Here is a 15,359-nt window from a genome sequence, read left to right as displayed (position 1 = left end):
TCTGGATGACTTGCCATAAAGTATGAAATCATGAATTCTGCTGTCTATCAGAAAATTCCTGAAGGAGAATGTCCAGACATCAGTTTGCGTCCTGAAGGTCACATAACCACATTTGGGTTATGTGTCAAGACAATGGCCTGCAATACACCAACAAGTCCACCAGCAAGACTGCTTTGGAGTGGCCTAATCTAAGTCTGGATTTAAATCTAGTCGAGATGCTATGACATGACCCTGAACAGGTAATTAGTGCCTGAAAATGATGTGAAAGACTCAATGCCAGTTATCCCAAATGCTTGATCAATGACCAGTGATCAATGGTATCATTGCATATTAATGGTTATGGTCATGAAACTGACCTCACAGCCCATTGTTCATTCAGTGGTGCTAGTTTCAGTCATTTTGCAAATGTACTGTTTATAAGGTTGGGGAAGAAGCAGCCAGAAGAGAGAAGGGATGCCACACTAAGGGTGAAAAACTCACCCAAGCAGAGAAAAACATACGGTTTTGGATGGAGCCGGTCCTCCGACACAAACAGAGTAATATGGTGTACATGGTGTGCCAGGGGGATTGCCATGATTTATACATCAGGGAAACCAAACAACCTGCAGCTAAGCGGATGGCACAACATAGAAGAGCTAACTTGTCAGGCCAGGACTCTGCAATCTGTTCACACCTACAGGCCAGTGGACACTTTCAATGACAGGGAGGAACGCTGCGGGGAGACAAGGCGGCCATTTATTTTAAAAGGAAAGACCATCTCTGAATTGAGGAGGGGGCCTACATCTTTCACCATCTTTCAATGCTGTGATTGCAGCCATTACCCAACTCTGTGAATCATACTCATGGCCATTGATCAGTGTTCATTGATCAGTATTTGGTGATCTGTAGTCATGACAATTTACATATTAATGATCAAGAAACTGACCTCACAGCCCATTCTTTGTTAGTGGTGCTAGTTTCAGTCATTATGCAAATGTACCGTTTATAAGAGAAACCTGCAGTCAGCTGAGACTGAAGAAGTCACTTGGATGCCTAACAAAATGTTTCTCCCACTGAAAACGCTACGTCCAGATGAACAGAATCAACCTTTTGGGAATCATCTATGGTGGTGGATGATATCTGTGTAATTTAAGGAGAAAAAAAAAGCCCTAAAAAGGGAAGCCGATACATTATCATTCAATTTTAGCAGGCGTGTCATTTCAGTTAATTAACTTTCTGATTTGCTTCTGCCTGCTCCATCCTCCACCTTTCACTTGAGTTACTTCTTTTTCACCCTAAATTAACTTCCATTCACTTTGCTGTACACCTTATTGACATTTGACCACTGTATCATGAATATATAGCAAGAAGATGCAATACAGCATCTGTCTGTTGGGGTAATTTTTTCCTTTTAGAGATGATGGGTATAAAGTAATACCAATATCTTTACAGGTCATTCTCCAAATTTATCAGCTATGGGTGGACCATCAGGTGATGTTGAGTCAAAATTTCAAGCTTACCTATGTGATGACATTAGGTTGCTTGCATTGGTTTTTTGTTTGTTTGTTTTTTGTTTTTTTGGAGGTGAAGGTCGTGGCAGAAAGAAGCGCCATCCAAACAGCAGCCATTTTAATTTGTTTGACAGGGAAGAGAGGTGATAACCTCCCTCCGTAGCCGCTCACCCGGGAAGGAAAGGTGGGGGGGAAAGAGAGGTAGAAAACAAGGAGAGAGAGCAAAAGCAAAGGAAGGGGAGGGCTGAGCAGAATAGCGATAAGGGGCTGGATAGAGTCAGTAAAAGAAAGAACAAACGAGAGTGGTGAAAAAGGAGTGTGGAATATTTGATTATGGCTCAAGGCTGTATATTTGTCTAAAAGCTAAAGACTGTCAACCAGCAAATCGCAGGGGTCGATGGATGGGTGTGACTTTATGTGTGTGTGTTAAAGCACGCCAGCCTGTGTGGGTCATTGCTTATCAGAACATAATTTATGCCGAATACCCATGTCTGTGTGTTTCTGCGCGTATGTTTGTGTGTATGTTACGATTTCTGGATGTCAGTTACAGTTCTGTGGGCCTGAGGAGAATACAGCGGCCTCCCTCAGGGTGCTGTTAGTGCCACTCTCATACAGATGTGCTGGGCTGCGACTGTGTCAGTTTCTGTGTGTGTGTTTGTGTGTGCGTGTGTGCATGCATGCCATTCTCTTACAGGAAACTAAAGTTATTCCTCAGGGTTTCCTACTAGGGCGGGATCTAGACACTAGAATCTATCAGTTCTTATCAAATATTTGTTCCAATTGTTGTTTAATGTTACTGCGAGAAAAGATTTCAAAAAAGATATTTTCCTCTTGTTTTTCCTCAGTCATTTGCCATATAAAGCCCCACGTTTGAATGCAATGTTCATCCATTGTAATTGCTTTTAGGCACTCTTAAAAACCATGGCTCACGACTTGTGTGTGTGAACATGTTATGCTTGGTAACTACAATCCCTTTGTTATTCTAAAATTTGCAAATTGTAATTGTTCACTTACTTTCTTGTATTAAAGTGCTCATTACCCAATAACTGATGAATTCATGTCAGGTTTTTTTGTGTTGGTTTGAATTACATTCAGGAATAACTAATAAACCTTATAGCAGAAAAATAAGAGCCTAGCATTATCTTCTCCTGTAAATTTGTTTTAAAATGTATTTTCTTCTTCTCTTCCAGATGCTGATGCAGAAGGTGAAACTTGGTTGGTTTCAGACAAAGACAAGGAGGTGGGTGGCAATGAGCAGCTTTTTAGTGCTTTCTGTTTGTTGCCGTTTTGTTTTTGGTTTCTATCAATCAAAATCAACTATAAATAAACATAAAAGCTAGTATTTGCATTACTCATATAGTTTTAACTGTTATTTTATATTGAAATGATTATTAAGAGTTCTGGTAAAAGTAATCCAAATGCAAGTTCAACATGTAAAACAATTCCATATGTATTATTAAATAACAACAGGCCCCACCTGGTCATGAAACTGCCTGCTCAGTCTGTTGTCCAATTATGTGTGAGCATCTGGGGCACCATGTATGAAAGTGAAAACAGTTAAAGCAATACTTCTGTAAAATCCCTTCAATCCCATCTTGATTGTTTAGTGTGAAATTCCCTGTGGTAGTGTACAGAGAAAAGAATTACACAAAATGTGTCTTTGGCCAACAACTTAGGGACTCAGTTGTAGCAAAAGTATTGAAATGGCCTCAAACATTTAAGCACTGAAGCTGACAGAATATCCTAGTTAGTATAGTGTTGGTGAGCTGTTGCTTCATTTTTAACAAAATGCAGCCAAACAAGCATCTGACTCCAAATATATATTTATTAGATGTAAACATCAATAAGTTAGACCCAGTAGCAGGTGTTTTTTTTCCTCATAGCTGGCAAAAAATATGGAGTTCATCTTGTAAAACTATTGATGCAGCTCCTTTGTCCTTATGTAATTAACACCAACAACTGACAGAAAAGTGAATGATGAGGGCATATCGACCAAAAACCAAGCACTAAACCCTGTGGCTATACATCCCGTATAGCTACAGAGTTTCTTGATCCTTACACTAACAACATGATGTCATTAATGCACTAAACTTGTGTTTTTCAGGCTCAGATCTATAACAAAAGAAAAGGTGTCAGAATAGCAGTGCAGCGGGTGTCGAACAGATACTATACTGATAAGAACGTCAACTGCCGAAACTGCAACAATTTAGGACATCTCTCCAAGAACTGTCCTGAGCCTAAAGTGAGTCCCGATCACCACATAGTGGCTCGTATAGCACTTACACACTATTTTATAAGTACATAAAGGTTCTAACCATGTTTTGTGTGTGTATGTGCAGAAGTTGCCGCCCTGCATTCTTTGTGGGACTCCAGGCCACCCAGCCCGTGACTGTCCCAAAAGGCACTGCAACAACTGTGGCCTGCCAGGGCATCTTTATGATTCCTGCAGTGAGAAGTCATACTGGAACAGACAGTGTAGTCGCTGCAACATGACGGGACACTATGTTGACGTGAGTATCACACCCACTTTTATTTTACTAGAAAGTCAGACTTGCACTAGATGATCCAGAATTGTGGATATGCAAACATTATACCCATTTCAGAGTGTTGAACATTATATTCCAAAATCATGGGAACTATAAGAATCCTTCATTTCTCTGTGAAGGTTTCCCATGACGATGGTGAATGTTGTTTCTGTTGGGCAATAACTCCTGGCGTTGTTAGTTGTAAAGCTGTTATGTAGTTGAGGTGTTGGCTCTGTGCAGGTCAGTCGGGCTCTTCTAAACTAAAATAATCTATTGCCCAGCTGAGACTGGAAAGGCCTTTCCCAAAAAGTATCACTTTGCTGTGACTTTAATATTTTCTTCCACTGAAAGTAAGAGACCACAGAGCTCAAACACACATACACTTATAGTTTTATCCAGAGAGCCAGTTTGACACAAAGAAGCTCAAACTGCATAACAGGACCAAACTGAACACATGCATGTAAACATGCTTACAGCTGAGGGAGGCAACATGTTTTGGGGTAAAATGCATATATGAAGAATGACTGTAAATACAAAGTAGACACATTACATAACTTCACTTTGCTCTATAATAAAAACATCGGAACTGCCACAGATTGATACTGCGGCTTGGGCTTTTAATAAAAATTACTGCTGAACATAGAAATCAAAACAACCTTCATCACAAAAAATGTGGTTTATTTTTCACTTTTTCTTTCCACTATCATCCTTTTTTTCACCTCTCACTCCCTCCCTCTTTCGCTTTCAGTAATAATGAGTGACCAGGGGTCAGCAAACGCTGCTGTTCACATTAATTGATACACTTCAGTAATTACAGCTTAGTTATGTCTCCGCCATGCTGCATATTCCAGCTATGGGCGTGTGTGTGTGTGTGTGTGTGTGTGTGTGTGTGTGTGTTGGCAGTGAAGGGTGAATCTAATGACCATCAATGACAATTATCCCACCGCAGTGTTCATTACCTTGCCCATTTACACTAATGCCACAGAATGGAAAACCCTGCAAGAAGTCAGTCTGTGTCTCTCCACCTCACACCCCACTCTTTCTCTCTCTCTCTCTCGCTGTCTCTCTCTCCTTCTCGCGCCCTGTCTCTCCGTCAGTCAGTCATGTACTGTGCTCTGTGTAATGGATGAGTAACCAGGTGAACACCAGAGGGAGAGTGTAGGCCAGGACACACATAACCCAATTTTTTCTCTTTCTCATGCTCTCTCTCTGTCTCTCTTTCTCTCAATCTCTAAACCCATTGCTTTCACCTCTTCATCCAGATCCTCAAATTGATCTCATTCTACTCTTTTGCATATTGTTTTCCAACAGCAAACAAAGGTGCAAAGTTGTGTGGTATTGTAATTACCTTTTTCTTGGAACGTATCACTTTTTTTTCTCCTCTTTTTCTAACACTCACAAATTATACTGTATGTATTAGTGTCTGTGTTTGAGAGAGAAAGAGAGTCAGGTCTCAGTCCCCTGGGCCTTTCTGTGTCTCTCATTAAAGACAGACGGTTGATGGAGCGCGAGTGTGTCGCTCGCCTCGCCTGTCGCCCTCGACAACAACACACTACCCTGGCGGTCTGGAGGGAGAGAGCAAACGGGGGGGGGGTTGGGGGTGGTTTGTTTGAAGAAAAGAAAAGAGCTAGATGAGAGGTGGAGGAAGATGCAGCTGTTGAAATTCACATTTGCTCTTGTATGTATTCAAATCAGAACAGATCACATTAAGCTTGAAAAAGTACCTACTGTTCTCACAGGCTGCTGTCGGGATTTGAACCCGCACTTGAGGTCAAATTAGTGACTTTTTAGTGGGATTGTAATTCATATATCTTACAAAATTCGTTGAGGAACTTTAGTGTGACTGAACAGTGCTGTTTGCACAGAATGGGCTTGAATTTGTCTCCCTCATTCTGTCTCACACACTCTCTTGACTCAGTAGGTATGTAAGTAGATAAATCTTGTTGCCTGCGGCATTTTCAATTTCCCAGTGGGAAGTGGCGGCGGTTTGGAAAGGATGTTGGAACGCTTAAGGAACAGCGTGGAGAAGTCCCGGAGATAATGCTTTAGCCACACTGGGACAAAACGACTGACTGCTTTACTTACCGACTGTTTGAGTGAGTGACTGACTGCAGAGAGACGCATGGGTAGAAAATAGTTACTGAGAAATCAAGGTGATCAGAATCTAGAGAGAGATGCAAGAAGAGACTTAGGGTCTTAGACGGGCAAGCAAATGACTGAGTGGCCTGCCAGGAGTTTCCATTCAGCCTCTGAATCGTCTTTCTTGTCTTTTCTCTCACCAATTAGACTTTCATACCTCTCCCTTGTGTTTTAAAAATCTGATGTTGATGTTTTCAAAATGTTTCGTCCTGATTTTGTGTGCACTGTCAGAGTCCAAGTAAACTGGTATAAATGCAGTTTGGTCCACAGGTTTTTGGACAGTTTATTTGTATTTTTGCGTCTCTACACCAACACAGTGGATTTTAAACAATCAATATGTGACTGAAGTGTGAACTGCATTTATTCATAGTCCCAAATATTCAGTGGCTCAAAATAATTGGACAATTGAGTGCTAAACAAATTTAGGCGATAAAGAATATGGAGTTGATTCCAAATGTTGAGCTTTAGTAGCTGTTAACTGGATATCTGAGGTCCAAGGTGTTGTCAGTGCAAGTGAAGGAGGCCATCATTAGGCACCTACTTTAGGAGTGGTGAGGTCTACAACCTGGTTCAGTCTTAAAAAGAAGTAATAGATTAGACACAAGAGACACCTTTATGAATTGAAATGACAGAGGGTTTTCAACAAGATGCAAACCATTGGTTCCACTCAAGAACAGGGAGGTCAAAAAACATCTAAAAGAGCCTGCAGAGTGCTTTAAAAAACCCTCTTTGAACAGATGAAACCAAGATTAACTTGCAGTAGAATGATGGAAATAGAGAAATATTAAGAAGAAGAGAAGCAGTTCGTGGTCTGAAGCATACCACACCATCTGCCAAACATAGTGGAGGAAGTGTAATGGATGACGTGGGCATGTGTAGTTGTCAGTGGAACTGGGTCACTGGTGTTTATTGATGATGCAACTGCAGATAGAAGTAGCAGCATGAACTCTGAGGTGTACAGGGCTGTGCTGTCTGCTCAGATTCAGCCTAATGCTGCAAAACAGAATGGACAGCAAATGGATAATGACCCGAAGGATAATGCAGACGTTAACTAACCATAATATTCTTCAATGGCCAAGTGAGTCACCTGATCTTAGTTAAGTTGAGCATGCTTTTTACTTACTCGATTCATTGAATGTAATTTCAGTTCAGGTTTATTTATATAGCACCAAAGCACAATAACAGTTGCCCCAGTACACGTTTACTGTGACAGCACTGAGCAGCTCCTTCAGTGGGAGACTGCGGCACCCACGATGTGGGACGGAGAGATTTCGCAGGTCTTTCCTCCCCACTGCTGTCAGACTCCACAACAAAGACTTTAACTGATCAAACACACACATGTGCAATAACACTAAGTGCAATAATCTTCCTGGCATCGTTGTATTTTTTACTCAGTTGTATATAGCATTTGTATTCTATTTTTATCTTATTGTATATTCTATTCTATTTTATTCTACTGTATATAGTATTTTATTTTATTCTATTCTGTACAGTTGTGTACTGTATTTATTCTTATTTTATTTTATTCTAATTTTTGCTTCATAACTTTTGCACTGTCCACTTCCTGCTGTGACAAAACAAATTTCCCACATGTGGGACTAATAAAGGTTATCTTATCTTATCTTATCTTATCTTATCTTATCTTTACTGTAAGGTGAAAACTCTGTTGGAGGGAATGAAAAACTCCTTTTTAACAGCAAAAAACTGACCAGTTGCACAGTGAGGGAAAGCGAACAGCAAAAAACTGACCAGTTGCACAGTGAGGGAAAGCGAACTGAAAAAAGAGAGCGTAGGGAGGCAGGACTGAAGACAGACCCGCAGTCTGCAAAAATAAGACTGTGGGTCTCCATCTAAGTATTAACTACTATAAAACTATTCTCTTATTTTTTTATTATGCCAGTTTGTCCAATTAGTTTTGAGCCTTTCAAAATGGGGATTATATATAAAAGTGACTGTAATTTCTAAACACTTTGTTCAAAACTTCAGTAAAACCCCTTGAATTAAATCTGAATTCTGCATTTCTGCACTTGATTTGAAGCTCATTGTGGTGGAGTTTAAAAAGGTGTTGTTGTTTTTTACAAAGCTTTGTAAAAGGTATTTAATGACACAATGTGTGTGTTCTCCTTTTTCAGGCTTGTCCAGAGATCTGGAGACAGTACCACAGGACAGTGAGTATCTTTTCACAAAACAACACTCTCAGCAAGTATCATAGTAGCATTCTTCACCCTCCTTCCATTTCTCCAGTTTATATGTCTTGCCTTTGTTATTAGTTCTTTTTTTTTGTGAAAGGAGGCTAATACTGTATCAGGTTCAGTCATGAAAAATTAGAAAGGTCCTGCTTCTTTTTAGAAACAATGCCAAAGTCGAACAGACTGTGTGCAGGAGAAAGGAGAAGGTTGTAGTTCAAGTATACCTTTTAAATCGAGGGTTTACATGGTGTTCAGTAGTTTCCTCTGCTCGCACTCGATACTTGAGCTCATAAATAAAAGTTCTGAGCTTTGTATTTTGCGTGTGTCCAATAGCACTTTAAAAAAAGGGAAGCTGATTTTCACTTGTGATATGAATTCATACAAATGACAGTAAAAGTGAAAACAGGAAGTCAATAAACACCAAATGTGTTTTTGTTTTCTACAGAATCTTTCACCAAATACGTCTTAATTTAGTTTTGACTTTTTTTTCTTCAGTGAGTACAAGTGGAAACTTTTATAAATGCATATTTGTTTGATTACTTTACTGAAAATATTAAATATGTAGCTAATGGTACAAACAATTTTTCCATTGTTATATTCATGATACATTATTTAGCAAAACAAAGGAGATAAAAGGAGGTGACCTGAGAACAGCAGAACGAGTGGTTTTAAGTGGACAGTCCCAAAATGTATTAACTTTGGGAATTTGTGAAAAGCGCTCACTTTGTGTGGGTTTAGCTTGCACCACGTTTATGTAGGATTTCTGCTCAATCTCAGTTAAAGCAAAGAAAGATAAAAAAGGAAAATGATGATAGTGAGGAGTGATAAAGCCAAATCCAAATAGACATCTTACCTTCTGAAATTTGTCTTAAAAAATATATAAAGCAACATTGTAGCAGAACATATCGGTTAATAGCTCATTAAAAAGTATTTTTCAGTGGAAAAGACTAAAAAAATTAAACGTGCTGAATTGTAAAACTTTGCACTAGCACTAAGCCTTACTCTCACCACTGCTGAATTAGTGTAATGGATCTTACATTTATTTCTGAATTGTCATCCAAATCAGCCAAGCAATGATAGTTATTTTAGCAAATCAATGAGGTGTTTCCATGAGTTTCATAGAGGCAAAGGTGCCATGTGATTAGTCAATAAGTCAGTTGTGACTGGTATTGACTTTGCCCTGTAGCAGGTAAGTGAAGCGTGGGGGTAAAAAATATAGTAAAACATTAAAGAAGTACTAAAAGTTATGGGAAACTTGTCCTCCTCCTTTTCTTTCATCATAAGTGCTCATGTGACATCAGTGTGTGTGTGTGTGTGTGTGTGTGAGACAGAAACAATGTGTCAAAGAGTAGAAAACTGTTTGACAGTCACATGGGCCATATGTCAGTGGGGAGGCATTTGCTTATTTATATCTGTGTGTTTGTGTGTGTTTATCCAAAATCTCAAAAGATAACTAGTTTTCTTGGCTTCTTACTTCCGTGTGTGTGTGTGTGTGTGTGTGTGTGTGTGTGTGTGCATCTGAGCGAGGGGGTGATATAGACCTCAGCCTAAGAGAAAAGAGCAGCTTGTTTGTCAATTAAAAGACGTGATAAAGCATGAAATGGGCTGCCAACACCACGTGGGACGAGGGAGTGAGAGAGGGGGAAGAAGAGTGTGTGTTTGCATATATCTTGGCATTGACTGTGTGTGTGTGTGTGTGTGTGTGTGTGTGTGTGTGTGTGTGTGTGTGTGTTAGGGGAGGTCTGTCACTCTCCTCTATGGAGATTAATTAGCAGGGGCTGTCTAATGAAAAGGCAGCATCGTTAGCGCTAGGGTAGCACGGCGGGAGAGACGGAAAGAGGAGGAGGAGGAAGAGGGAGGAGGGAGCGGGACAGAGAAGTTCCAGGGGAGACGCTGGCAGAGAAGATGGGAGTTGAGTTTAATTGTTGCTTCTGTGTTTGGCGGATGAGCCTCTATGATTTACAGTGGAGTTTCACTTTGAACCACAGACGAAACGAGAACATGCTGACGAAAGTCTCCGGTCGCCTTGCGGGATGATGAAACCGTTTTGTTTTTTTTGTTCCCCGCTGCACTTCCGCATGTGCGTTTGTGTGTTTGTGTGTGCAATGGTGTGCTTTAACGGGTGGAGGATTGTGACCCAGGTCTAATTGAAGTATTTAAGCCATTTAAGCACTGGGAGCAGAAGGTCGTTACAGATCCAAACTGGCATGGGGGTTAGGGGCCTGCACAGACACAAACACAGTCTCACACATACAAACACACCCACACACATGCATACACAGAGCTCCTTCTGTTTAAGACAGCCTCATTTTATTCATGATGCTGCTTATGACCCTGAACTCCCCAATGTGAGAAGGTGTAGGTGTGTGTGTGTGTGTGTGTGTGTGTGTGTGTGTGTGTGTGTGTGGTGTGTGTGTGTGTGTGTGTGTGTGTGTGTGTGTGTGTGTGTTCGCTTTGGGAGATGTGACTCTGTCACCTTCCGCTGGGCTCAGCCAGGTGTGAAAAGGCATTCTGTCAGACCTCCCTGCTACTGGGTCCATTTATCCTTCGCTGTGTGTGCGTGCGTGCTTGTGTGTGTGTTGGGTCCGTTTATCTTCCATGAGTGTATCTGTTGTCTGCCTGCACCTGGCCCTCAACTAACAAACTCCTCCAAACCACACAGTATAGACCACAAAGCCCTGGGGTATTTACCGAGAAAGTACGATACTGACACACATGGACACACACAAACACACACACACACACACACACACACACACACACACACACACACACACACTCCTCCTACAAATATATAGAGCAGCAAATGGGGTAAAAAGATATCCACAACATTTTCATTGTGTCTGTGTCATACAGATTTGAGCACTGTTTTTTTACACAACTGTAGTACTTGTAGAAAATGTAGCTCTTTCCTTTTTAAAGAACGCAGTTTACTTCGGCTGTTCAGTCTATCTGTCTTTCTTACTCTCCTACGCAAACACCACTTCACCCGCCCACCCACACACGCCTTTTTTTCTCCTCCTTCATTCTTTTCCATTGAGGCTTACAGTGTGGGGTCACTTCTTTTCCTGCAGACCCATGTCACTACCCCCATGTATGTTATTATGTTCTTATGATTTCCACCTAATACTCTACCTACTAAATATAACAAAAAAGCTCCCAAAATACTGGTATTATCTGGCTGAGGTCGGCCGGTGCACAGTTCTGCCATCAATATATGTGTTGTTTTCCAGAAGGCCCTGTGGCCAACATGACTTAGGTGAACTCTTCTTTCGGTCCGTTGGTCATATGATTTTTGTTACGTGGGAATGCCTACAACTACACCTGCACTCAAGTTGCTACACAAATGACTTTTCATTTATACAAATTGCCTTTTGCCACTTCTGCATTGAGGTCAGACTGTGGAAAGTGTGACTAATAATTATTTTTATTTATATTACTGATAAATCTCTGTGATTTTATAGATTAATAATAATTATTATTGCCAATGGTGATATTTCAGATTTATAGTGTTTATATGATTGAAATAAAATAGAATGGCACACACTGGTGAATTATTACATATACACCACATAATCAGCTTTAAAAGACCAGTTAAATATCAGATGGGCCAAGCGAACAGTCTTTTTGACAAGAGGCTAAATGGGCCATATTTATATTTTATAGCTAACAACATGCAAGACAAAAAAGAGAAGGATGAGAGGACAGAGAAGGACAGGGTGGAAAGACTGAAGTCATGTAGGGAGCAGTAGGAAAGCACGATTATGGGGGGGATGGATGGCTGGAGGGATGATTGGATGGGGAGCGAGGTTTAGTGACCTGCTATCTGTATTCTGGCTGCTTTAATTCATGTAAATATCATGCATAAATGTGTGATGCATACACACAACAAACATACAACTCGCAGTCCCTTTTTTTTCTTGCTGCCCAGACCCTGCTCTGTTGCATTAAGACCAGAGTGCCACCCTCTGGTAGAAAGTGAAGACTTCCTTGCCTTTAACCAATGAGTGCATGTGAAGTGGGAATTATCTTTCTTTTAACTTTTGAGACTCTGAATGAGGGTTAAAGCTCAAGCAAACTTCCTGAATGCTTGTTTTTTTCTTTAATAGAGATCAAGTGTCTCTATTAAAGAAAAAGAAGAAGTAGTTTCAGTGTGTTTCACCTTTATAGCAGAAATGTATGTATGAACAAGGGAGAGGGAGGAAGGCAGAAGCAGTTGGAGAGGGTGGGGGAGAGTTATTGGTAGAACTGCTGGAAGGTGGGTGGGGGTTAATGGTGAGTGCATTAAACGGTGAAAGAGACAAGAGAGTGAGCAGAGTGAGTGAATCAGTGCACCCAGCAGCTGATTGGTGCAGGTATATTGGTGTGTGAGCATTGATTGGCCTCTCTTTAGATAGTAATGGTGACACCTGTACATCGGTGTTTATTGATCAGCAGCTCTGCCGAGTGTGTGCGTGTGTGTGTGTGTGTGTGTGTGTGTGTGTATGCTGAGCAGATCTTGCGATCGTGTCAGGGTGTGTGAATTGATCTTTTCCTGTGGGACAGGTGTGTGAATGTGTCGGGGTTGCCGGTGAAAAAGCGCTCCGTGACCTTCCTAGTCGACTCCAAAATGAAGCCGTTTTAACTCCCCCTCTCTTTCTCACCTGACTGCCTTTCTTTCCCCTTTCATTTAGCATGTTGTACCCTTTTATACATTTTTGTCTGTCTGTCTTTCTTCAGAAGGTATGCTCAGTTCACACACGTCTTTGTTAGCGCAAGGTTAGGACATTTTGCCCCTTAAATCCTCTTATTTCTATAGGAAAAAATGTCTCGTTAAGACAGTCGACTTTTCCAAGGTACAAAATATTTCAGGAATCCTCATTTTCTTTTCTTTGTCTGTTTTAAGTTGAGCAGAATGAATAGCTGAAGAAAAAGCTTTACTCCGAAGGTCTCCCTCACATTAATTGTAAAAAAAAGACAGTTTAAAAAAAAAAATTACTTTAATAAATGTTACATCACAGGTAACTCTAAAATCCCTCCGCTGTTGTGTAAAATAGACCTCAGTAGTGGTCTGATGTTTTGGCTGGTTTCTGTGGGGTTTATTACTTTGGTTTATATGACCGTTTAAAAATAAATATATTTACTGGATATTTAGAGGTAAATGGTAGATAATGTGTGTAATCTGACTTTTAAGAATGAAGAGTGAAAGGAAAGAAAAGAAACATGGCTGCACTTTAGCTGTTATTCTGGTTTGAATTTATAAACTTTTATTATTTCATTGAATATCATAAATGTTTTATTGCAGTAATATTAAATACAATGAAGAATGATCAAATCCTGGTGTTATTTTACAGTGAACACATGTAGATATTGTATTTGATTTTGTACGGAATTAAATTGCTGTCTGCATTCACACAATTATTAAGTGGTATTGTTTGCTGACCTGTGATTGGCACACCATCTTCACCTTCATAAAAGTAAATGTTTTAGTGCTCTGAGTGTCCAAATGAGACAGAATAAGCAAAAGCATTAAGAGAAGATTGTCCTGATGCCCACACCAGCTGCGTTAAAGACAAATGAACAACTCTGATTGTATTCCTCCTATCTAAGTCCTACTTCTGCGCTGAGATCAGCCTTGGGCTGTTCTGTACACTATGTGAAGATAGAGCGCCATTCAGTGGTCAAACAGGCAACTGCACTCCCCTATTGATCTATGGTGATGGGAGGGATTTTCAGCCAGATCTTTTCAGGAGTATTATTTAAAGTATTTAAAGTATTATTTACCCAGCATAACAGAACATGTATGGACTTTTGAATTTAAGCTTGTGTGTTTAATTTCACAAGTAGTCTACACACATTAAACATCTCTGAATGCCCCGCCCCCCCTTCCCAAAAAAAGAAATGAAACCAACAAACACAACATGAAACACAAACAAAAAAATTATGTTGCCTTGGAGGATCAGAGGTAAACACAAAAGTGTGTTTGTTGTTAATTCTACTTTTGCACATCTTTAAAAAAATAAATAAATAAAAAAAAACTCAACCAACCAACAGAATCAATATTCAGGGGGACGGCGTAGACAATGGCGGAAGCTTAAAAGATACCACGAGGCAGTACATGGATATGGGAACAGAAAAGAAGGCAGAAGAGCTTAAAAATCAGACACTTAGGAAACAGTAAGATGTTATATAAAAGTTACAGCATACTCAGTCAAAGGTGCTGCTGTTAAAAGTCTAATTAAACCAGTGTAGGCTGTAAGTTTGCATAGAAAAATGGTTTTATATGAATGAACACTTAACCGTCACTCAGACAAAACTTAATTAAAATCGCACTCTTTCCCGCAGTAATAATATACCAACATCAAGTCTTCTCACAGGTTTAAGTTTGACCTTTATTCCACTTTTGTTCTGTCCTTCCTTCTGTTTGGCTGACCGCTCTTTTTTTTTTTTCCCTTATAAGAATGTCCTCAATTCAAAGTGTGCTCTGTAAAAATCCTTTAAATCCACATCTATTCAGTGAGCTGTTTTTGCTGTCTCATCATTGTACAGTACAGACTGTCCAGTCTTCTCACCTCTGCCGTGTCAAAAGGCCCTCGACTCTTTATTCTCCCTCAGACTGAAGCACTAACAGCACCGGAGGAAGGGGAAGGTGTTTGTGAAAGGAAATGGCTTTTGTGTGTCTTCAGTAGTCAGACGGGTAGCACAGTTCATAAAGCAGCGCAGGGCAACTTATAACAATCTAATTTCAGATGATTTAATTTCAGTTTCTCACGTCGTCATCATATTGTCATTTATAATAATCAGTTGTTTCAGTCATTATTAAGGAGTCATGTTATAGTTTATTGGTACGGGCTCTTTAAGAGTCCCAGTTTCTGTTTTATGTCATGTTAAACTGATTGTATTTGAATCGCATGTTGCTGATCAAAGAAACAAGTATTTTAAAAACAATATCCTATACTCAGATTTTTCTAAAATCATCAGATTTCTGAAAGGAAAAAGACAAATTAATTATTAAGCAACATTTAGTTGTATGACAA

General features: G+C 40.0%; 1 protein-coding gene across 2 annotated transcripts in view; it reads left to right on the top strand.

Moving 5' to 3' along the window:
• The window catches only part of zcchc7 (zinc finger, CCHC domain containing 7), a 52,684-nt gene that overhangs the window by 27,482 nt on the left and 9,843 nt on the right, over positions 1–15,359 (top strand). For both annotated transcript variants that reach the window (XM_031728173.2, XM_031728174.2), the window contains exons 4-7: positions 2,681–2,730; positions 3,595–3,732; positions 3,830–4,000; positions 8,287–8,322. In XM_031728173.2, coding sequence (XP_031584033.1) covers positions 2,681–2,730; positions 3,595–3,732; positions 3,830–4,000; positions 8,287–8,322 — 395 coding nt within the window. The remainder of the gene's footprint in view (positions 1–2,680; positions 2,731–3,594; positions 3,733–3,829; positions 4,001–8,286; positions 8,323–15,359) is intronic.

This window comes from Oreochromis aureus, linkage group 6 (assembly GCF_013358895.1).
Source record: "Oreochromis aureus strain Israel breed Guangdong linkage group 6, ZZ_aureus, whole genome shotgun sequence".
Lineage (NCBI taxonomy): Eukaryota > Metazoa > Chordata > Actinopteri > Cichliformes > Cichlidae > Oreochromis > Oreochromis aureus.
This window is presented reverse-complemented; position numbering and strand designations above follow the sequence as displayed.